Here is a 23,200-nt window from a genome sequence, read left to right on the forward strand (position 1 = left end):
ATAGCACTCGGTGCATTAGGGGCTGTGGGTCTGTCGACTGCTTTCTGACTGATTTGAGCAAATGAGTTGTGCGACAACCACAGGACTGGTTCCTTGGACATGGCAATTCCTATCAGGAGTGTGGTCAACCACAGACGCCTCATATTAGTGTCAAAGGCTAGCATGTTTGAACGTTTGTCTGCCATAGTAAACTGATTTTTGTGTAAGGAGAGCTGCTTTCTTGCTCTTTAGAAACAATAGTATAATGTGCACTCACTTGTAGGTATTAGCGTTTGGAGCAAATTTTGTGTAAGGAAAAGGGGTGGATTTTGTTTTATTTGCTTACAAGTGTCTGAGTGTAGTGTGTGTCAGATGCAGTAGAATGCCAAGTGAGAGAGAGAACACTATTTTGCTTGAAGTGGCCTTGTGCGAGTGTGTGACAGCTGGTTGAGAATGTAGCGCTGATACCACCTGTAGATCTGCTCTACCTACGAGCCTCTCGCCTAAATAAAGTGGCTATATTACACACTACAGACATGTCGTGGATCATGCTTAGGAAGAGCTTTTGCCCAATCTTAAACACTTTCCTTTCTATGATTTAAGATCTACACTCCCTGCGCTCGGTCTCTTATGCGACTGCGCACTTCGGTCTATGCAGTCTAGAACATCCTCTCCTTTGCATCACACGTGACCTTCCAACCTGCATCCTCAGCTCTGCACACTCCTCTCAGCCAGGTGTAACTTACCATCTGTGACTTTACAGTATCCTCTATGCGCTTGATGATATGTTATTGTTCTGTTATTAATATATGAAAAGCACACATCTGTTCAGTGCTCCATGGAGTTAAAGAAGGTCATCATCTATAGCATCTAAACGGGTGAAAGAACATTTTTATGGTAAAAAATGTTTTTCCCTTTTTTTTTCTAAACGAAAGGAAGAATTTAAATGCAGCTCAACGGGAGTTTGCTCCAGCCACATAGAAGGGTCTATGCCCAGAGAATTTCCAGCAGAAATGGGGCAGCAGAGTGCAAACTGTGCTGGGGCCTATGAGCATTTGAATTTTGCAGCAAGGAATAGGGCAAAGATTTACCAATAATGCTTTCCATTACGGTCAGAGCTTTAAACTGTACACTTTTCCTTATCTGTGGCACATGAAGAGACCCAAGAATGGGGGTAAAATGCCCTGCATTTGACTCCGGTCAGTAATCGGGTCGCTGTGATTTGTACTCGCTCAAGATTTCTAAAATGTTTCTCTGGAAGTCCACGATAAACAGTGTTTCTGTAGTCCTGCCAAGTTTGAATAAAGGCTGTTACTACTGAAAGGTGGTAACGTGATGAACTGTACGAACACATTTTAAGTAGTACCGTGTCTGCCACAAAACTAGTGACTTCTCTTTGAGGTCTGGATTTCCAAGGAGAGATCAGAACTGATAAGTGTCTGTTTCGTGCCCAAAATTGTGGGCCAACAAATCAGGTTATATTTTTCTGTTGCATATTTTGTAATTAACTGTTCTGCTGTAGATGGGTTTAGTGTGAAAAATGTAAGGGCAGCCAATCACGGCAATAAAGGCATCAGTTACCTCTTCGTGAAGGACATCAGATTCGGAAACGGTTATACGCAGAGTCGTTCATCTGAAGAAAAGTTGGGTATCATCAATGTACATTTAAAATTTTACGCCGTTGGTGTGCAGAAGGGATAATAAAGACACCAGGTCAATGGTGAAAAGTTAGCACAAGACCCCATAACCCTGTGGACCTCCGAAGCGGACCAGGCAGAGCTTTGACTTCAAATCTGGAAGAAGTCCTCGCCGAAAGTGGCCAACAAGTGTGAGTGGATTTCCTTTCAAACAGGCCCATCGATGCCTGGACCTTTGGGTCTCTAGAGCGTTATTGAGTGACTTGGCATCGAAGGCTAAAGATGCAGGAGGGCCAGAGCGCCACCCTTGCTCTGGGTCCCAACCTCCGCAGGTCACCCAGAAATAATGTTACCACCTGGTCGGTGTTGTGTTCGGGTCTGAAGCTTGCTTGGCGGCGATGCAGTACATCGCTAGTCCCAATTAATGTGTACCGTTGGATATGTACTATATTTTCTAGTATTTATCCAAAACTGCGACATTGGGTGAAACACTGTTTAGATCTTTTGTTGATAGAAAACCTCTCGGAGAAAGGTTTACATGTGTTCCGTTCCAACAGGTCAGGTGCCTTGGTTCACAAACTAGTTAGACAGAGTGATCAGATGGCCAATAAGAAGAGAGCCTCGTTCTTTTTTAGGTTGTGCTCGGGGAAAGCCTGAATGCCTGTACCGGACATAATCTCCAGCATTTCCTGAGATGAGGCTTCCTTATGACGGACAAGTCCATCAGGATTTTTCTTGGCACTGTGTTTGACTGATTGTTTTAGGAGTTTTTGTTTTATCTCAAATTAGATTGTTAATCGCACTCACAAAGAACTAATAAACGTTACTGCATGAGGCTTGTGGAGGCTCAAACTCATTTTCTTGTGTTACTGGAGCGGAGTCAGTCCTGAGGATTTACAGAGCAATGCTTATATTCTGCTAATAAGATCTGATTTAATACAGAGCTACAGCTGCAGTATAACGGTGTCTAGCTTTCTCACTGTATAGTTCAGCCCCCACTTTCTTTCTGCTCTTCCGGATTTGAGTTTCCAAAGGAGTAGTTTCAGGCTAAACCAGGGATTATTTTGTGTAAAGATTTTACTGGAGGATTATGTGATATAATAAGAAACGTTTTATCCAAAAAGGTTTTAAAAGTATCTTGAGCCTCGTTGAGATCATTCAATTTTTACGGTATGCGGTAAAGCTGGGTTTAATATGTAAACTCGCTTCCAGAATTGAGAAATGTGAGAGCCCTAGCCTGGTATATAATGTACACTTATGTACGTGGACACCTTGCACCAGTCCAGACAACCCTTATGGTGATTTGAGAGGTCTTTGACAACCTTAGAAAGCTCTCCAAGTGGTAGCTGTGGAGAGCAGCCTTCAGGCTTAGTCCAGAAGGAGACTTGTTTTACCAAAGCGTAATCTTATTGTATAGATTAAGTGAAAAAGAACCACACCAAGCATTTATGAAAATATGTATTTATTACACAATACTCTTTAGAATGTTCAAATATCTCCAATACAGAGATAAACAAAATGCACACAATACTTTAGTTAGAAATGCAGTAACTAGTACGTTATACACAGTGGACCCAAGGTGGTGAATAAACCATATATTAAGATAGTGGTATAAGAACCACGACTCAAGTCAGGACTATGTCGAGAGGACGTAGAATCATTGAGGACCCACAGAACCAGAGTACATGAGTGCGAGCTCCGTACAACTCTATGTGCAAGTTGCGGTTGGATTTTTGAAGATTAGGGACCCTTCCCAATGGACCTTGAAGAAACCCATTGGAAATAAGAAGGTTGGAAAATCACCCCACCCGTGGATACCCTAGTACCCACGTTACCTACACCAGGGACACCGTGTGCATAGGGGTGAAGTGGTGTCGGAAAACGCAATCAAACCCAATGGAGGACTTCAAGAAAGTTCAGCTGCTGGAAGAGGAGAAAGTGTCCGTGGGAATCCAAACGTGGATTCTTGAAGAGGAGTACCTGAAAGCAGAGGGGACAGAGTCTATGTCACTCGGAAGTGACCAGGAGCCCTGGAAGCCTAATGCACTCCGATGTCGGGTGCTTCAGGAAAGATGACAATGACCTTGACTCGCAGCTGCAAGGACCAGGCGACTCGAAGGATGACCAGGACCAGGATACAAGCTGTCACACGAAGGATGTAGAGTGCTGAGGGGGTCGGTGTCCGGCAGGAGCATCAACAAGCCTTGGCAAAGGAAACCCACGCAGGAAGTCAAGAAGGTGCAAAGTTGGGATCAGTAAGGTCCAGGAGACTCGCCACATGCAGGGGAGTCAGGGCAGGCCCCAAGCAAGCAGGAGCACCCAAAAGAAACCAAATTGACCCTCGAATGGACCCACAAGCCAGAGGCACTGGAGTCGTGAGAGGACCTCGAGCAGCTCACCAAAGAAGCAGGCCATGGTGCCCACGAGGTGGTGTGGCTGAAGATCTTGGTGGAAGAAGTTGCCGGATGTTGGGGCTACTTGGAGCCCAATGCACTTGTCGCAAAGTTGCCAACAAGCATTTGCACTTGCAGAATTACACAGTGCACAGGGGTTCGGTTAATGCAGCCCCTGCAGGGGATTCAGACCTCAAACTCGGGGAGAGGGCAGCTCAGGCCTCAAGGGACGTAGAAAACCACCACCTGTGTTGTTGAACCCTCCGGACTCCGCAGAAACTCGGGATCAGCAGACCAGTCAGCAGATTTGAGGTGCCTGCGAATGCAGGGAATTGACTCCTTCACTTCAAGGGAGATTCCTTCAAGTGTCTTGGATGCTCCACAGGTCCTGCATGGATCCGGTATGGTGCACAGGCACAGACGATGCAGCAGACTGAAATGGATACAAAGTCAGGCCCAAATGAAGTCCAGAAAAGTCCAGAGTGCCCAGACTGTAGAAGTGCATTGGATTCAGTTCTGAATCTTATCCCACGAATAATCTAGGGACCAACACCCAAGTAAGCCCTTAAGTACCCTAGGGATAGGGTTGGGAAGATTCAGGGGACCCTCCCAGGGGAGGGTCTGGATAGTGGGAGGTTACTCCCATGTCCTTTGTACAGTTTTGAGACAGAGCGGGAGCCAACGGCTCCCAGATCTGGTTTGACCTGGACTATGCACAGGGACAAAAATGTGCCGCTCAAAAATGTGCCGCTCTTGAAGACTTTCAGGCGCTGGCAAGCGCACCCACCCAGTCCCAATACACTAAATCCTGTCTGGGAGGTAACTGTGACAGGATAACTATTGTTTCACCTTTCTGTGCTCGAGCTTGGCTCAGCAGCAGGAGGGCAGAAATGTGTCTCTGGTCGGCAGCAACCATTTTGTGCTGTCCAGGAATAGAAGGTTGGCAGGAACATTGAGAGCCCAACAGAGGGCTTTGCCAGAGCTTGGATTCATACCTTTCACACAGTTTACAGTGTGGGGGTATGATTCCAACATGATTTGATACCAAACATGATGGGGTTCATTGCAGCCGGTTTAGAGATGGTCATCGCGTAATTACGCAATGCCCCTCTATATAGTATATGGCTCCTTCACTGACAACCTGGGAGAATGGACTCCGTAGGCTACAGGGGTGTCCTGCTCATGCAGGGGCATCCTCTCCCTTAGAACCAAGCACCCTGCCTTCAGGATTGCAAAGGCCTGCTATAGGGGTGACATAGTTTAAGTGCTGTGACCCCCTCCACATGAGCTATTGATTGACCTTACTTGTTTAACTCTTTTTGCTGTTCACGTCCATCCCGTCTGGTTGCTGAAAGAGTTAGCGCTCCAGATTTGACACTCTTCTACATTTATATCCTATGTTTTTAAATGCACTTTATTACGGTCTTTCACTGATGTGTCCTCTCCACCTCTCTCCTCCCTTGTAAAGCGCTCTGATACCCTCACGGGTCTAGTTTGCGCTATATAAAACTTTATAAATAAAATAAATAGTTAACCTATATCTTTAGTAAGTGGTGCATGCACCAACTTACACAGGCTGCAATGGCAGGCCTGTAGTCACACTTTGAGTGGTCTCCCATTGGTGGCATAATACATACTTCAAGCCATGGGAGACCTCTGGGGTACCTATGCCCTGGGTACATAGGTACCATACACTAGGTACTGACAAAGGAACCCCAGTATCTACTCTGGGATGTACCAAAGTACTGAACACAACACTTTAGGGAGAAAGCAGATAGACTGGGGTCCCGATTAGCAGGATCCCAGTCAGACTAGTCAAAAACAGCGTTACATCAAACAAAAAGTGTGGGTAACCATAGAAGCAGATCCTACTTTCATACAAGAAGACTCTCCAGTTTCTATCTGCAATTTTGAATTTCTTTAGAACTCCTTGGTATTTTAATAGTAAATGGAACTCCCTGAAAGTCAGGCCAGGATAGCAGAATGCAGTGATCAGACTCACACTGATGGTCAAGAAGAAGAAAATAGCACAGAAAGATGTCCCGACTGATGTGGCAGTTCACCGTTTCCTACGGATGAGTTTTAATTTAAAGTTCCTTCAAAAACTTCAAGCTGCTGTGTCTGGGCTTTCTACATAGGGGCTGAAATCCCCCAAGACTATTATCCTGTTGGTATTTAGTGCACAATTGCCAGTCTTCTATGGTGGGAGCTGAGACAACAGGGGAGACTACAAGGTTTAGCAATAAAAATACATTTAATTTTAAAATATTGAATTTAATAAATAATGTCTACGCCCTTCTGGTTGCACAATGTGGTAGTTGGAAGGCAGGACTGCATTGTAAGAAAGTGGGTTTCTGTTGCAGTAACCCCCCCCCCCCCGATAACGGATGCACTTTTTCCTTGTTGTGCCCTGGGCTCCTGCCAATCAGGTGCCCAGGGCCTGTGTTCCTTCCCAATTGACATCTCTGGTCACCTGCCAGCCCCAGGTAAATGGTACCCTAGGTACTCAGAGCCTTGTGACCAGGGAAGGCCTCTAGCACTCATTGTGCCACCCTTAGAGGCCCTGCTAACTAACTAACTAACTCACACACCCCACCCCACGAGTGTCTGGGTACAAGACAAAACAAAGAGTCGACATGGCACACATCCCTGGGTGCCATGCCCACCACCTACACTGCCCTGGCATACATCAGCCACACCTCTAGCTGGGTGCCCTATGCCAGTGGTGTGGACACAGGAGCATGAGCCCTGTGCCCCTACAGTACCCAGGTCCATTCCTGGGCACTAAGTGCAGTGCTGCCATTTAAGAGTACATGGTGCTGAGAGCTCGTAAAACACGAACTCCACAGCACCATAATGGCAAAACTGAAGACAGAAGTTTGGTATCAAACTTCTCAGCACATTAAACCCGCACTGATGCCAGTGTTGGATTTAATGTACCAGGAACCACAGAGGGCATCTTAGAGATGCCTCCTGAAACCTAACCTACAATCCAAGTCTGGTCTGGGAGGCTGCCTAGGCTGCCACACAGCAGACATGTTGCTGGACCCCTGGGTAGAGAGCCATCCGCTCTCCTGGGCCTGCAACAATGCACATCCTGGGCGAGGTGCTAGGTCTCCACCCCCAGGATGGACAGAGGTGGCGTGGTGAGCAAAATAACGATGGATTACACTCAGATCTGTGACTGGGGGTGAATGTTTTGCCAATGTGCAACATTCCGTCCATCATCTTGAGTGTTTTGCTGTTCACCCTATGTGGGAAGGGTATGCCCAGACGTGGGTCCCGTGCTCACTACGCCACTGGAGTCAAGCTATCCTGGCTGAAGAGGGGTGAAACCCCGAAACCGGTCCTAGGATGCTTGATTCCGGTCCAGGGAAGACATGGCTTGGCAGTTCGGGCTGGACTGTTCCCATGAGGCACAGGGTCAAGACTGATTTGCATATGGCCATGTCTGAACTGGGGTGGCGTGGTGAGCAAAATAACGATGGATTAAACCCAGATCTGTGAATGGGGGTGAATGTTTTGCCAATGTGCAACATTCCGTCCATCATCTTGTGTGTTTTGAGATTTATTTTGAGCCCAGATGGATGGGATTTATCCGATAACATTTTTAAACAACTGTTCCTATTTTTTAACGTTTTAGTATGCTTAGTCAGAACCTTTGAGAATCAGCTGAGGTTGTATGAATAATATACAACATTTCACTGAGTGGAAGAGAAATAAAACAGATTAAAGCTCAGACGTTGGTGGCAGGTGTAGAAAAATATTATAATTTCTTACAATGACAGAACAGGACATAAGGAGAAACAAGCATTTGCAATGTAACTGGTCTCGAATTTACGTTAGTTTGAGCTATTGGAATTGTAAATGACAATGCCTTTTATTTATCTATTGGTTTTTGAAACATAAATAATACGCAATGTCATTTACAATTCCAATAGCTTAAACTGGCATAAATGCGAGACCTATTGCATTGCAAATGCTTGTTAGTTTGTTCACTACAGTAGGCATTGTTTATTTTATTAGAATTTGATGGGAACATACTGTAGCTGGGTAGCAATCTGAGTTCACTAACGTGGCATCATTGTTTTTATTAATTTTAGCAGTTCATGGGAACATGCTGCAACCACATCCATTGTACTGGCTAGTTTCACCAATGAGCAGAACATGCGGTCTGCTAATTTACGCATTTGTGTTGTATGTATGTTTCTTTTGCTCCTCGTATTGCTGCTCCTCTATTAATATCATTTGATAGGAACATACGATGATACAAAGGAGTCGAGAGTTTGCACAGCATGTCTATTTGCATGTTGTATTTTTTTGTTTTTTCCACTTTGTGTAAACCTCTTCTAGCAGACATCCATATGGCCGGTTATAGTACTAGAGTCACCCATTGGAATGGGCAATATACATCCACACATAGTATATTCTTCTGTGTAATGTTCCATAGGCTGAACAGAGAAAGCCAGTAAAGGTGATGTAATGCGAAGTCAGACATAAGTGCCTTATCCTGGAAAGTGAATAATTGATGGGCTCCTAGTGGTCTGATGCTTGTAGAAACAGATTCCAATGGCATGCACCGTGCACTTTCAGCTTCAGCCGTGCCCAGGGCAGTCAGGACCAGTGGGGCACTCAAGACCGTGGCGGCGACCAGAGGGATTGTTTCTGTGAAAGACATTGGTGACAATGCATTTCAGTGCAGTGATGCGGAGCACCACACGGAAATGTGTTAGTGTCACGTCCGATGCGTGATACTTGGCAGAACTGCAGAGCGAGACCCTCCTTAGGAGAGGAGACCTGCCTGTGACCCTCTATCTCGAAGGCCCAAGAAACGTGGCAGCTCAAGACGTGTAAACAAAGCTGCTGGCCGAAGCGCTCACCTTTGAGCCCCCCCCAGGCTCTTGTGAAATGGCAGCAGGAATAGTCACCCGCTGTGCCCTGTGTTAATTTGATAACAGCAACATGTACTTAAATGTATTAGGTTAACAAGTGCAATGGCATAAGTGTGTAAGTCTGCTCAGTCATAATTTTTTTACCTTTATATTTTTTTTGCACATTTTAATACCGTATCCATTCTATGTTAAACAGCTTGAAAGGGAATGCCTGCTTTTACTGAATTCCCTCCTTCTTTGGCTATTGGTCCATATCAAATATTTAATTTGGTCTTTGCAATGGAGCAAAAGAACTATTTTGAAAACTAGCACGTGCAGCCATGTATAATTTCTGCCTGTGTTTCTTGTTGGAGGGAATCTTGTAAGAGATGTTGCAGATAACGTTCCACTCTTTCAGTGGTTCAATAGAACACCAACTATATGGATGTTATCTCATGAGCGGTTGACTCTTTCTTCCTGCTTGGCTTGCATGTTTTGATGATGATAATTCAAGTGTTGTAACTGACCGCAGACCACTGCCTATTCACTGGATGAAACGCTTGTTCGTTGTCCATGGACATCACGTGCCTTGCTGCTATACCCATGCTCTTGTAGGTTATAAGCAGGCTCATACCTCACTGAGGGTTTCTGCTGTTCTTGGCCTCCCATTCCACTCAAGGAAGTGTCCAAATGTGGATAATGAGCACCCTACTCTCATCATGCTTGAGTGCACAGGCCCTACCCGCAGCTGTCTCCACAGTTTTATCCTACAGCAAGCTTCACCTTGCACACTACGCAGCCCTTTGCAAACGTTTAGCACAATTGCTATTACATTTCTGAGTGCTAGAAAGTGATATTGGTGGCTTTAACAATTGTCTCATTGTTCTCAGCATCTTTACCTTCTATTTCAGTGGTTTTGAGCAGTTCCCAGATATTTTAGTGCTTCCATTGACAAAAGGCTATAATTTCTGATACTTAGCTCTTTTCATGCACTTCATTGTGCTTGTGAGAAAGTGTCACTCATAATTGTTGAATGTCACTCATAATTACACTGAAATTATGAAAATGTCACACATAGCAATCTTAAACCTTGGCAGCTATGGCTCTGGTTGGCAGCAGTTTCGATGGTTAGGGAACCCTCAAAAACAGTTTTCCGACAGGATTCAGCAAAATAAAAAAAACGTCCTGCCTGGTAGTCGTGCGCCGAAGTCCCTTTTCAAGGCTAGCTAAATAAAGTGCACCGTCAATGAGGTGCAGTGTGCACCACATGATGCCGGCACCACACTCGCTCTGCCTGCAGTGGGCACCGCACCAAGAAAAATAATGTTTAATGTGATTTTCTCAATAATCCAACTCAATTTACTCAATTTAGCCAGGCAGTATCACACTGGCTTTCTCTTTCGTCACATCATCCCTCCGATCCTGCTGCCAGAAGCATTAGAGCTGAGCTCCTAAGACTGGTGGTCGGCCGGCCAGCGCAGGCACTTTTAAGCCAGTAAACTGCGACTGTGTTGGGGGTATACTATACAAGGCCCTTTGTGCTCTCCCTGCTACTGGTGCCGCAAAACCATCCAGCACCGCACCTGTAGTGCCTCCTCCTTGTCTCTGCGAGTGCAGGCACAGAGGCGAAGAGTAATGCTACTGCTGTCTGCCAAACACGGGAGCCAAGTAAGCTGGGCCCTCCTCTCGACGCTATTGTCCGTTTCACGCCGGATACACGTGCCAGAGATTCCGGCCTGAACGGCCTCACATTTCCGATACTATAAACAAAGCATCAAGCTCTGACAGTCTGTCACAGCCATCGCTACCGCAGCACAGAGTCTAAGCCTCTGCCTAAAACTGTGCAGTCCCCAGCCCTCTCTGCCTTCTTTGACACAGTGACAATGTTTCACAAATGAGTCCGTGTGGCCGGGCCATCATGTGCAAGCAACGGCGCTGCCCCATAATTATTTGCGGCTGCCTTGGCGCCTTCCTGAAGAACAAACTCCCCGCTCTCGGAGCCAGCAGGGTGTGACATACCCCCGCGGAGCCCTAGCTTGGGCAACAATGTGACGTCAGGCAGGCTGACACAGAGCCGTGCGGCCGCGGTTAAAACATTGTAGCAGAGAGGCAGAGCCTGGGACTGGTAGGCGCTTAGCTGGGATCACTGCCTCAAGAAGACCATGGAGGCAGCGCGCCGGCAAACCACAAGCAGTGCCTGCAGCCAGCTGCCACACTCACGTTTGCAGCCATCAGTAAATGTACACCAGAGACTGCCACGATGCATTATGCGTGGCAATGCATTTCAGTGCGGTGATGCGGAGCACCACACTGAAATGCGTTAGTGTCACGTCTGATGCGTGATACTTGGCAGAACTGGCTCTGGGCCAAGGTACACCGTGAGCATGGAGTACAGCTTGGTCAGCTTACCCTCGTTTCTTGCAGCAGCCATCACCACTGCACCTGGAAGCACAGTACTGCCTTTCAAGGCATTTCACAGAAAGCACAACTGAGGTCCCCCACATCCCTATCACGTGACTACTTGCGGAGTGCACGGCAATGTCGTCCGCTGCCCTCATTTGGCATTCCAGGGTGATGGGCTTGAAGATAAAAAAAAAATAGAACTACTCTGCCAAGGCGCAAAGTAAAAAAAACCTGAATAAAAACAAGCAAGCGGCGGTGCTAAGTAAACATTTTAGAAAACATCAGAATAAAACAAGCACTGACGAGAGCGGCGATGGCACAAAGTGAAAAATTTTTAAGAAAGAGTTCTTCCACACAACAGTTGAAGAATCAAAGTGCAGGTAAACAGTACTTTACCGGTGCGCCACAGCCCTGAAGGGAAGTGACGCATCAGCATAGCCAACCAGTTTGGAGGCAGCAAAGAAGGACAGTGGAGTGAACCAATGGTAAGTATGCGGTAAGTAGCAGGCGGGAAGCAAGTCGGATTATTGATGACTGCAGGTCTTGCAGACAGCGCATGCGCTGTAACTCGAACTTAAAAAACTGTTTATAAATAAGGAATCATGGCATGGCTTGCGGGAGCGATAGAGAGCAGAAAAAGAGAAACTGGATGCTGAAGACGGCAAGAATGGGAAGGAAGCACCGGGGCTGAAGATGTATAGCAATGAAGAGAGGTAGACGATGTAGAAAATTAGGACAGAAAATGAGCAAAGAGCAGTGACAGGACAGAAGCATGGACAGACATAACTGTCAGTCGGTCACTCAAACAGGCTTTATTCAATTTAAAGAAATCATGGGCACAGAGAAAAACATGTGTCTAGCGCCCAATAGAGCAGCGCAGAGATTGCAAACCGCAAAAGGGGCCTGCCAGAAAGACCAGCAGGAAACTGCCCTCCCCACTGCTCATGAAACAAGGAGTGACAGTAAAAGCAGCAAAGTAGTCATCACATCCATACCCCTGGTCTCATTACAGACTTTCATGTTTCCATTTAATGTATATGACTTCCATATTCCAGAGGGGCCTTGCAGTTTGGGGTGGTGGCATAGGAGAGACTCTGTGGTCATCTCAACATTACTAAGCCAGCTAGAGATGAGGGTATTGTGGGGTCCTACAAGACGTATCCTTTGGGCAATGCAATAATCACAGGAGCAAAAGGCAGGTGACGGAGCAGAATGATGGCCCAGGAGATCTGGGCTAGGTTATTTATTTATTTTATTATTTATGTGTTTTGTAAAGCGCCTGAATCACCCCAAAGGGGTATCTCTGCGCTACGGACATGCAACAGAAAACTGACGGAGGGCAAAGATTAGAACAAAACAGTTTTGAGAAGCCGTCAAAATTGGAGATGTCACGGCATTGCCTCAGATGGGAGGGGAGCTGGTTCCAGTAAAGCGGAGCGAGGTGAGAGAAAGCTTTCCCACCCATCCTAGATTTCTTAAATCGGGGAACCAGGAGAAGGGATTTGGTTCCTGAGCGAAGAGCCCTGGTAGGGATATACTGATTAAGTTTCTTAGCAAGGTAAATGGGACCCTTGCCATACACGGCCTTATGGACGATGCAGCAGATTTTAAACTAAATTCACTTGCGCACCGGGAGCCAGTGAAACTGTTGAAGGGGGAAGAGAAGCCGTTCTGGGTGGAGCATTCGAGACCTGGCGTGCTGCAGTGTTCTAGACTACCTGCAGTCTGCACAACGAGGACTCATTAGCTGAGACCAGGAGAGCATTACAGTAGTCTAATTGACTTAATACCAATGTCTGAATGAGAGTTTTCCGCGTGGATTCTGGAAGAAACGGAAAGACTCGCCGTAACAGACCGAGCACATGACAACAGCCGGCCGTAAAAGCCACATGTTCTTTCATGGTCAGGGCCTGGTCTAGGCGTAAGCAAGATTCTTGACAACTGTCTTAGGTACAGGGGAATCGCCAAGCTCCACCGGCCACCAATCCAGTGACCACAGCAAAGGTGCGTCTCCGAAGAGCATGATCTCCGTTTTACCTGCGTTAAGTTGGAGGAAATTGCTCCTCATCCAGTTAGAGATGGCTTTCATACCTGTGGAGAAAGTGGACTGGGCTACAGGAGTGGATTTGTTTTATGAAAAAAAGAAGCTGAGTATCGTCAGCGTATGAAATTAGAGTTAAACTAAGTGTCCTAAGGAGGTCGGTCAAGGGAGCGACCTATATGTTAAAAAAGGTGTGGCTCAAACATGAACCCTGAGGCACACATTTAGTCAGTTCCATAGTCTTTGACTGGAATTGGCTCTGGTTAACAGTCTGGGAGCGTGAGGAGAGGAAGCTCGCCATCCACTAAAAGGCTAGACCTCTGAGGGTACGCATGTGTAAAAGATAATCCATTCGACGAGGAATGTTTAATGTAGTGCACAAATCGAAATCTGTGCATGACACTTTATCCAACATGCACCCTGCAACTGACATGCCCAAAGGCACTTGCAACTCTTCCAGTTGTATCACGGAGAAGATGTCGAACGCTACCAGGCGTGGAGCTGGAGTCACACTCGCCTCACGTTTTGGTGCCATTTTTTTTTTACCTTTACACATGAATGGGAGAATAACTCAAAATTAATAGACAATACATAGCTGTCTACACAGGAGCCACATAGGACAATGTGCACAAAATGGAGCTCATTGAGCAACCAAACAGTGTCCAACTCCAGTTTCCACACTTGAGCCCTCCCGTATTTTCAGGACAGCACATGCTACATAATAGAAACGAAATGGGAATTATTAGTTTAGTCAGTGGTTGGTTGGAAACGTGGCACAACTGCTGCCACGGAGTCTGGAGAAAGACATCCAAAGACAGATAAGAAAGCCGATGTCAAGAACCTGTGCAGAATGGCCACTTTAGGGGAAGCCCTGCATCTGTGGGAACTATGCCTCTGAAAGCAAAAACCTATGGAGGAACAAATGTAATGGATAATCATAGAGGACAAATGTAAGGGATAATCACAAAGGCCATATGCAAGGGATAATCACAAAGGCCATATGCAAGGGATAATCACTGAGGCCATATGCAAGGGATAATCACTGAGGCCATATGCAAGGGATAATCACTGAGGCCATATGCAAGGGATAATCAGAGGGATAATCACAAAGGACATATGCAAGGGATAATCACTGAGGCCATATGCAAGGGATAATCACTGAGGCCATATGCAAGGGATAATCACTGAGGCCATATGCAAGGGATAATCACTGAGGCCATATGCAAGGGATAATCACAAAGGCCATATGCAAGGGATAATCACAAAGGACATATGCAAGGGATAATCACAGAGGCCAAATGCAAGGGATAATCAGAGGGATAATCACAAAGGACATATGCAAGGGATAATCACAAAGGACATATGCAAGGGATAATCACAGAGGCCAAATGCAAGGGATAATCAGAGGGATAATCACAAAGGACATATGCAAGGGATAATCACTGAGGCCATATGCAAGGGATAATCACTGAGGCCATATGCAAGGGATAATCACAAAGGCCATATGCAAGGGATAATCACAAAGGCCATATGCAAGGGATAATCACAAAGGACATATGCAAGGGATAATCACAGAGGCCAAATGCAAGGGATAATCAGAGGGATAATCACAAAGGACATATGCAAGGGATAATCACAGAGGACATATGCAAGGGATAATCACAGAGGCCATATGCAAGGGATAATCACAGAGGCCAAATGCAAGGGATAATCACAGAGGCCATCTGCAAGGGATAATCACAGAGGCCATATGCAAGGGATAATCACAGAGGGCACATATGTAAGGGATAATAGAGGCCATATGCAAGGGATAATCACAGAGGCCATATGCAAGGGATAATCACAGAGGCCATATGCAAGGGATAATCACAGAGGCCATATGCAAGGGATAATCACAGAGGCCATATGCAAGGGATAATCACAGAGGCCATATGCAAGGGATAATCACAGAGGCCATATGCAAGGGATAATCACAGAGGGCACATATGTAAGGGATAATAGAGGCCATATGTAAGGGATAACCACAGAGGACATATGCAAGGGATAACCACATAGGCCATATGCAAGGGATAATCACAGAGGGCACATATGTAAGGGATAATAGAGGCCATATGCAAGGGATAATCACAGAGGCCATATGCAAGGGATAATCACAGAGGCCATATGCAAGGGATAATCACAGAGGCCATATGCAAGGGATAATCACAGAGGGCACATATGTAAGGGATAATAGAGGCCATATGTAAGGGATAACCACAGAGGACATATGCAAGGGATAATCACAGAGGCCATATGCAAGGGATAATCACAGAGGGCACATATGTAAGGGATAATAGAGGCCATATGTAAGGGATAACCACAGAGGACATATGCAAGGGATAATCACAGAGGCCATATGCAAGGGATAATCACAGAGGCCAAATGCAAGGGATAATCAGAGGGATAATCACAAAGGACATATGCAAGGGATAATCACAGAGGACATATGCAAGGGATAATCACAGAGGGCACATATGTAAGGGATAATCACAAAGGACATATGCAAGGGATAATCACAGAGGCCATATGCAAGGGATAATCACAGAGGGCACATATGTAAGGGATAATAGAGGCCATATGCAAGGGATAATCACAGAGGCCATATGCAAGGGATAATCACAGAGGCCATATGCAAGGGATAATCACAGAGGGCACATATGTAAGGGATAATAGAGGCCATATGTAAGGGATAACCACAGAGGACATATGCAAGGGATAACCACATAGGCCATATGCAAGGGATAATCACAGAGGGCCCATATGTAAGGGATAATAGAGGCCATATGCAAGGGATAATCACAGAGGCCATATGCAAGGGATAATCACAGAGGCCATATGCAAGGGATAATCACAGAGGCCATATGCAAGGGATAATCACAGAAGGCACATATGTAAGGGATAATAGAGGCCATATGTAAGGGATAGCCACAGAGGACATATGCAAGGGATAATTACAGAGGCCATATGCAAGGGATAATCACAGAGGGCACATATGTAAGGGATAATAGAGGCCATATGTAAGGGACAACCACAGAGGACATATGCAAGGGACAACCACAGAGGCCATATGCAAGGGATAATCACAGAGGCCATATGCAAGGGATAATCACAGAGGGCACATATGTAAGGGATAATAGAGGCCATATGTAAGGGATAACCACAGAGGACATATGTAAGGGATAACCACAGAGGCCATATGCAAGGGATAATCACAGAGGCCATATGCAAGGGATAATCACAGAGGGCACACATGTAAGGGATAATAGAGGCCATATGCAAGGGATAATCACAGAGGCCATATGCAAGGGATAATCACAGAGGCCATATGCAAAGGATAATCACAGAGGACATATGCAAGGGATAATCACAGAGGACATATGCAAGGGATAATCACAGAGGACATATGCAAGGGATAATCACAGAGGACATATGCAAGGGATAATCACAGAGGCCATATGCAAGGGATAATCACAGAGGCCATATGCAAGGGATAATCACAGAGGGCGCATATGCAAGGGATAATCACAGAGGGTGCATATGTAAGGGATAATAGAGGACATATGTAAGGGATAATCACAAAGGACATATGCAAGGGATAATCACAAAGGACATATGCAAGGGATAATCACAGAGGCCATATGCAAGGGATAATCGCAGAGGCCAAATGCAAGGGATAATCAGAGGGATAATCACAAAGGACATATGCAAGGGATAATCACAGAGGCCAAATGCAAGGGATAATCAGAGGGATAATCACAAAGGACATATGCAAGGGATAATCACAGAGGACATATGCAAGGGATAATCACAGAGGCCATATGCAAGGGATAATCACAGAGGCCAAATGCAAGGGATAATCACAAAGGACATATGCAAGGGATAATCACAGAGGGCACATATGTAAGGGATAATCACAGAGGCCATATGCAAGGGATAATCACAGAGGCCATATGCAAGGGATAATCACAGAGGGCACATATGTAAGGGATAATAGAGGCCATATGCAAGGGATAATCACAGAGGCCATATGCAAGGGATAATCACAGAGGGCACATATGTAAGGGAGAATAGAGGCCATATGTAAGGGATAACCACAGAGGACATATGCAAGGGATAACCACAGAGGCCATATGCAAGGGATAATCACAGAGGCCATATGCAAGAGATAATCACAGAGGGCACATATGTAAGGGATAATAGAGGCCATATGCAAGGGATAATCACAGAGGCCATATGCAAGGGCTATTCACAGAGGCCATATGCAAAGGATAATCACAGAGGCCATATGCAAGGGATAATCACAGAGGCCATATGCAAGGGATAATCACAGAGGCCATATGCAAGGGATAATCACAGAGGCCATATGCAAGGGATAATCACAGAGGCCATATGCAAGGGATAATCACAGAGGCCATATGCAAGGGATAATCACAGAGGCCATATGCAAGGGATAATCACAGAGGGCGCATATGCAAGGGATAATCACAGAGGGTGCATATGTAAGGGATAATAGAGGACATATGCAAGGGATAATCACAAAGGACATATGCAAGGGATAATCACAGAGGGCGCATATGCAAGGGATAATCACAGAGGGCGCATATGCAAGGGATAATCACAGAGGGCGCATATGTAAGGGATAATAGAGGACATATGTAAGGGATAATCACAAAGGACATATGCAAGGGATAATCACTGAGGCCATATGCTAGGGATAATCACAGAGGCCATATGCAAGGGATAATCACTGAGGCCATATGCAAGGGATAATCACAGAGGCCATATGCAAGGGATAATCACAGAGGGCGCATATGTAAGGGATAATAGAGGACATATGTAAGGGATAATCACAAAGGACATATGCAAGGGATAATCACTGAGGCCATATGCTAGGGATAATCACAGAGGCCATATGCAAGGGATAATCACTGAGGCCATATGCAAGGGATAATCACAGAGGCCATATGCAAGGGATAATCACTGAGGCCATATGCAAGGGATAATCACAGAGGCCATATGCAAGGGATAATCACAGAGGCCATATGCAAGGGATAATCACAGAGGCCATATGCAAAGGATAATCACAGAGGACATATGCAAGGGATAACCACAGAGGACATATGCAAGACATATGTAAGGGATAATCACAGAGGCCATATGCAAGGGATAATCACAGAGGCCATATGCAAGGGATAATCAGAGGGCATATATAAGGGATAATCAGAGGGCACATATGTAAGGGATAATCATAGAGGGCATATGTAAGGGATAATCATAGAGGGCATATGCAAGGGATAATCACAGAGGCCATATGCAAGGGATAATCACAGAGGGCACATATGTAAGGGATAATAGAGGCCATATGTAAGGGATAACCACAGAGGACATATGTAAGGGATAACCACAGAGGCCATATGCAAGGGATAATCACAGAGGCCATATGCAAGGGATAATCACAGAGGGCACATATGTAAGGGATAATAGAGGCCATATGCAAGGGATAATCACAGAGGCCATATGCAAGGGATAATCACAGAGGCCATATGCAAAGGATAATCACAGAGGACATATGCAAGGGATAATCACAGAGGACATATGCAAGGGATAATCACAGAGGACATATGCAAGGGATAATCACAGAGGCCATATGCAAGGGATAATCACAGAGGCCATATGCAAGGGATAATCACAGAGGGCGCATATGCAAGGGATAATCACAGAGGGTGCATATGTAAGGGATAATAGAGGACATATGTAAGGGATAATCACAAAGGACATATGCAAGGGATAATCACAAAGGACATATGCAAGGGATAATCACAGAGGCCATATGCAAGGGATAATCACAGAGGCCAAATGCAAGGGATAATCAGAGGGATAATCACAAAGGACATATGCAAGGGATAATCACAGAGGCCAAATGCAAGGGATAATCAGAGGGATAATCACAAAGGACATATGCAAGGGATAATCACAGAGGACATATGCAAGGGATAATCACAGAGGCCATATGCAAGGGATAATCACAGAGGCCAAATGCAAGGGATAATCACAAAGGACATATGCAAGGGATAATCACAAAGGACATATGCAAGGGATAATCACAGAGGCCATATGCAAGGGATAATCACAGAGGCCATATGCAAGGGATAATCACAGAGGGCACATATGTAAGGGATAATAGAGGCCATATGCAAGGGATAATCACAGAGGCCATATGCAAGGGATAATCACAGAGGCCATATGCAAGGGATAATCACAGAGGGCACATATGTAAGGGATAATAGAGGCCATATGTAAGGGATAACCACAGAGGACATATGCAAGGGATAACCTCAGAGGCCATATGCAAGGGATAATCACAGAGGCCATATGCAAGAGATAATCACAGAGGGCACATATGTAAGGGATAATGGAGGCCATATGCAAGGGATAATCACAGAGGCCATATGCAAGGGCTATTCACAGAGGCCATATGCAAAGGATAATCACAGAGGACATATGCAAGGGATAATCACAGAGGACATATGCAAGGGATAATCACAGAGGCCATATGCAAGGGATAATCACAGAGGCCATATGCAAGGGATAATCACAGAGGCCATATGCAAGGGATAATCACAGAGGCCATATGCAAGGGATAATCACAGAGGGCACATATGCAAGGGATAATCACAGAGGGTGCATATGTAAGGGATAATAGAGGACATATGCAAGGGATAATCACAAAGGACATATGCAAGGGATAATCACAGAGGGCGCATATGCAAGGGATAATCACAGAGGGTGCATATGTAAGGGATAATAGAGGACATATGTAAGGGATAATCACAAAGGACATATGCAAGGGATAATCACAAAGGACATATGCTAGGGATAATCACAGAGGCCATATGCAAGGGATAATCACAGAGGCCATATGCAAGGGATAATCACAGAGGCCATATGCAAGGGATAACCACAGAGGACATATGCAAGACATATGTAAGGGATAATCACAGAGGCCATATGCAAGGGATAATCACAGAGGCCATATGCAAGGGATAATCAGAGGGCATATATAAGGGATAATCAGAGGGCACATATGTAAGGGATAATCATAGAGGGCATATGTAAGGGATAATCATAGAGGGCATATGCAAGAGATAATCACAGAGGACATATGCAAGACATATGTAAGGGATAATCAGAGGTCATATGCAAGGGATAATCACAGAGGACATATGCAAGACATATGTAAGGGATAATCAGAGGTCATATGCAAGGGATAATGGAGGACATACGTAAGGGATAATCACAGAGGGCAAGAAACACCATCGCTGAATGTGTCAATGCCAGCGGCCCCTTTCAATAGGCAAGTAGATGGGGGTTTCAACGATGTTTTACAGCGTTTAATGATATGCACAAAATTAAAAACCACAATATATAGGCGAGTTCAGTAAATGAAATAGTTTTGCAAACATAATTGTAACAAATGTTGGTATTTTCCAAAGAGATCCAAATACAGTTTGACTGGAGGACAGCCACTCTTATTTTTACTGACCTTTGATTAGCCACTCGCAGTTTCCATTCACAGAATAGTTTCCAGGTCCATCAGTGACGTATCCAGAGGGGTTACGCAGCACATGGCGCTGCCCCTTGCAGTCTCCGGCCACTGCCTTGTGCAGCCCAGATAAGGCCAGGCCCAAGAGAAGGCTGAGCCGGAGCAGCATTTTGTCTTCAGAAGATACTGCCCCCAAAGTCAACAGCACCACTGGCGCCCTTCTACGAGGCACAGACCGAGGCGGCCTCCCGCAGCTGGGGCACTCACTGCTTTCCTTGCATCACCCTGGTGGCAATAAGGGCACCCTTGCATCTCACAGAGCTGGCCACGAGGACTTCATACTGGGGGGTGAAACCTGCTTAGTCCCGAATCCCATTTCTCATTTGAGGTTTCCAGATCGCTAACATGGTCACCTGACTGCTTGCCTGTCCACAGCCTAGGCCGTGCCATGCCTCAGCTTTGGGCAGTTAGGAGTCCTCCTCTTCCAACTGGAAAGTCCAAACCGCACCCATCACTCTCTGCAGAAAGGTCCATTTTGTTTTTACCAAGTAAAGGCTTCGTCAACCTGCGAGAAGAGAAGAGACGTAGAAACATCATCAAATCTGGAGTCACAAAGATGACCCGTCCAGCCAGTGCACAGAGGAAGACCCCATCCCAGACACATCATTTATTGAACAGAAGTCAGCTATGGTGCTTCTTAAACAGCTTTCAGCGGTGTATCCCAATAGAGAGGTCTGGAAGGACACAGCAAGGCATCTGCAGGATTCAGCAATCCCTTCCTGTTACCCAAGTAACCGAGTGCATCCAAACACAAGACAGGGAGGCCGACATCACCTCTGAGGCTGTATTCACACACATGCCAATGCACAGGGATCCAGAGCCCACCGGCCAAAACATGCCCCAACGTCACCACCCCCCCACATGTCCAAGTGCAGTGAGGCAGCTCTATACAAGTAACTAATTAACAATTCAGAGCATGTAATGCAGCAACCCCACACGCTTCACCGCCCATCACAAAGGAAGCACGAAAAGTACTTAAAAATGCAGCCCAGAGTGTCCAGAGGAGAAGCGTGGTTCTAAGAGTGCCTTTGCCTCCCATTGAGTGTGTACTGTAGAGTGTGTACTGTACTTAAAGATACAGCCCAGAGTGTACAGAGGAGAAGCGTGGCACTAAGAGTGCCTTTGCCTCCCATTGAGTGTGTACTGTAGAGTGTGTACTGTACTTAAAGATACAGCCCAGAGTGTACAGAGGAGAAGCGTGGTTCTAAGAGTGCCTTTGCCTCCCATTGAGTGTGTACTGTAGAGTGTGTACTGTAGAGTGTGTACTGTAGAGTGTGTACTGTAGAGTGTGTACTGTAGAGTGTGTACTGTAGAGTGTGTACTGTAGTGTGTACTGTAGAGTGTGTACTGTAGTGTGTACTGTAGTGTGTACTGTAGTGTGTACTGTAGTGTGTACTGTAGTGTGTACTGTAGTGTGTACTGTAGTGTGTGCTGTAGTGTGTGCTGTAGTGTGTGCTGTAGTGTGTGCTGTAGTGTGTGCTGTAGTGTGTGCTGTAGTGTGTGCTGTAGTGTGTACTGTAGTGTGTGCTGTAGTGTGTGCTGTACTTAAAGATACAGCCAAGAGTGTACAGATGAGAAGCGTGGCTCTAAGAGTGCCTTTGCCACCCATTGAGTGTGTACTGTACTTAAAGATACAGCCCAGAGTGTACAGATGAGAAGCGTGGTTCTAAGAGTGCCTTTGCCTCCCATTGAGTGTGTACTGTACTTAAAGATACAGCCCAGAGTGTACAGATGAGAAGCGTGGTTCTAAGAGTGCCTTTGCCTCCCATTGAGTGTGTACTGTAGAGTGTGTACTGTACTTAAAGATACAGCCCAGAGTGTACAGATGAGAAGCGTGGCTCTAAGAGTGCCTTTGCCTCCCATGGAGTGTGTACTGTGTACAACCAGGAGACCGACTGCAGGGAGATCTGTGTTCATGCGGGATAATGTTCATAGGTCCGCACAACATGGCGTTTATTCCGGACAGCTACCCACATTCATTTTTGCCACAACAACAGATATATTATTTGTCCTCTCACTGAAACTATATATGTCTGGTAGCGAAAAATCACTATTCCCTTCCTTTCCTTGTGTTACACTGGCCATCACATCTCTGGCCACTAGGGTAGAAACGGCCTACGGCCACAAGGTGGAGCGCTCATAAGGTGTGGCATTCACTCAACAGGATTGAGGTAAAGGAGAATTATTGAATGAAAGCTTGCCGATATTTTAAGGTATGTGTGACCAATATTTGG

At 45.8% G+C, this 23,200-nt stretch overlaps 1 protein-coding gene across 1 annotated transcript in view; it reads right to left on the reverse strand.

Moving 5' to 3' along the window:
- MEGF8 (multiple EGF like domains 8) overlaps positions 1–23,200 on the reverse strand; it is a 634,126-nt gene that overhangs the window by 549,758 nt on the left and 61,168 nt on the right. The window contains exon 2 of the mRNA XM_085615576.1: positions 20,907–21,471. Coding sequence (XP_085471702.1) covers positions 20,907–21,075 — 169 coding nt within the window. The 5' untranslated portion in view covers positions 21,076–21,471. The remainder of the gene's footprint in view (positions 1–20,906; positions 21,472–23,200) is intronic.

Source organism: Triturus cristatus, chromosome 7, assembly GCF_964204655.1.
Source record: "Triturus cristatus chromosome 7, aTriCri1.1, whole genome shotgun sequence".
NCBI lineage: Eukaryota > Metazoa > Chordata > Amphibia > Caudata > Salamandridae > Triturus > Triturus cristatus.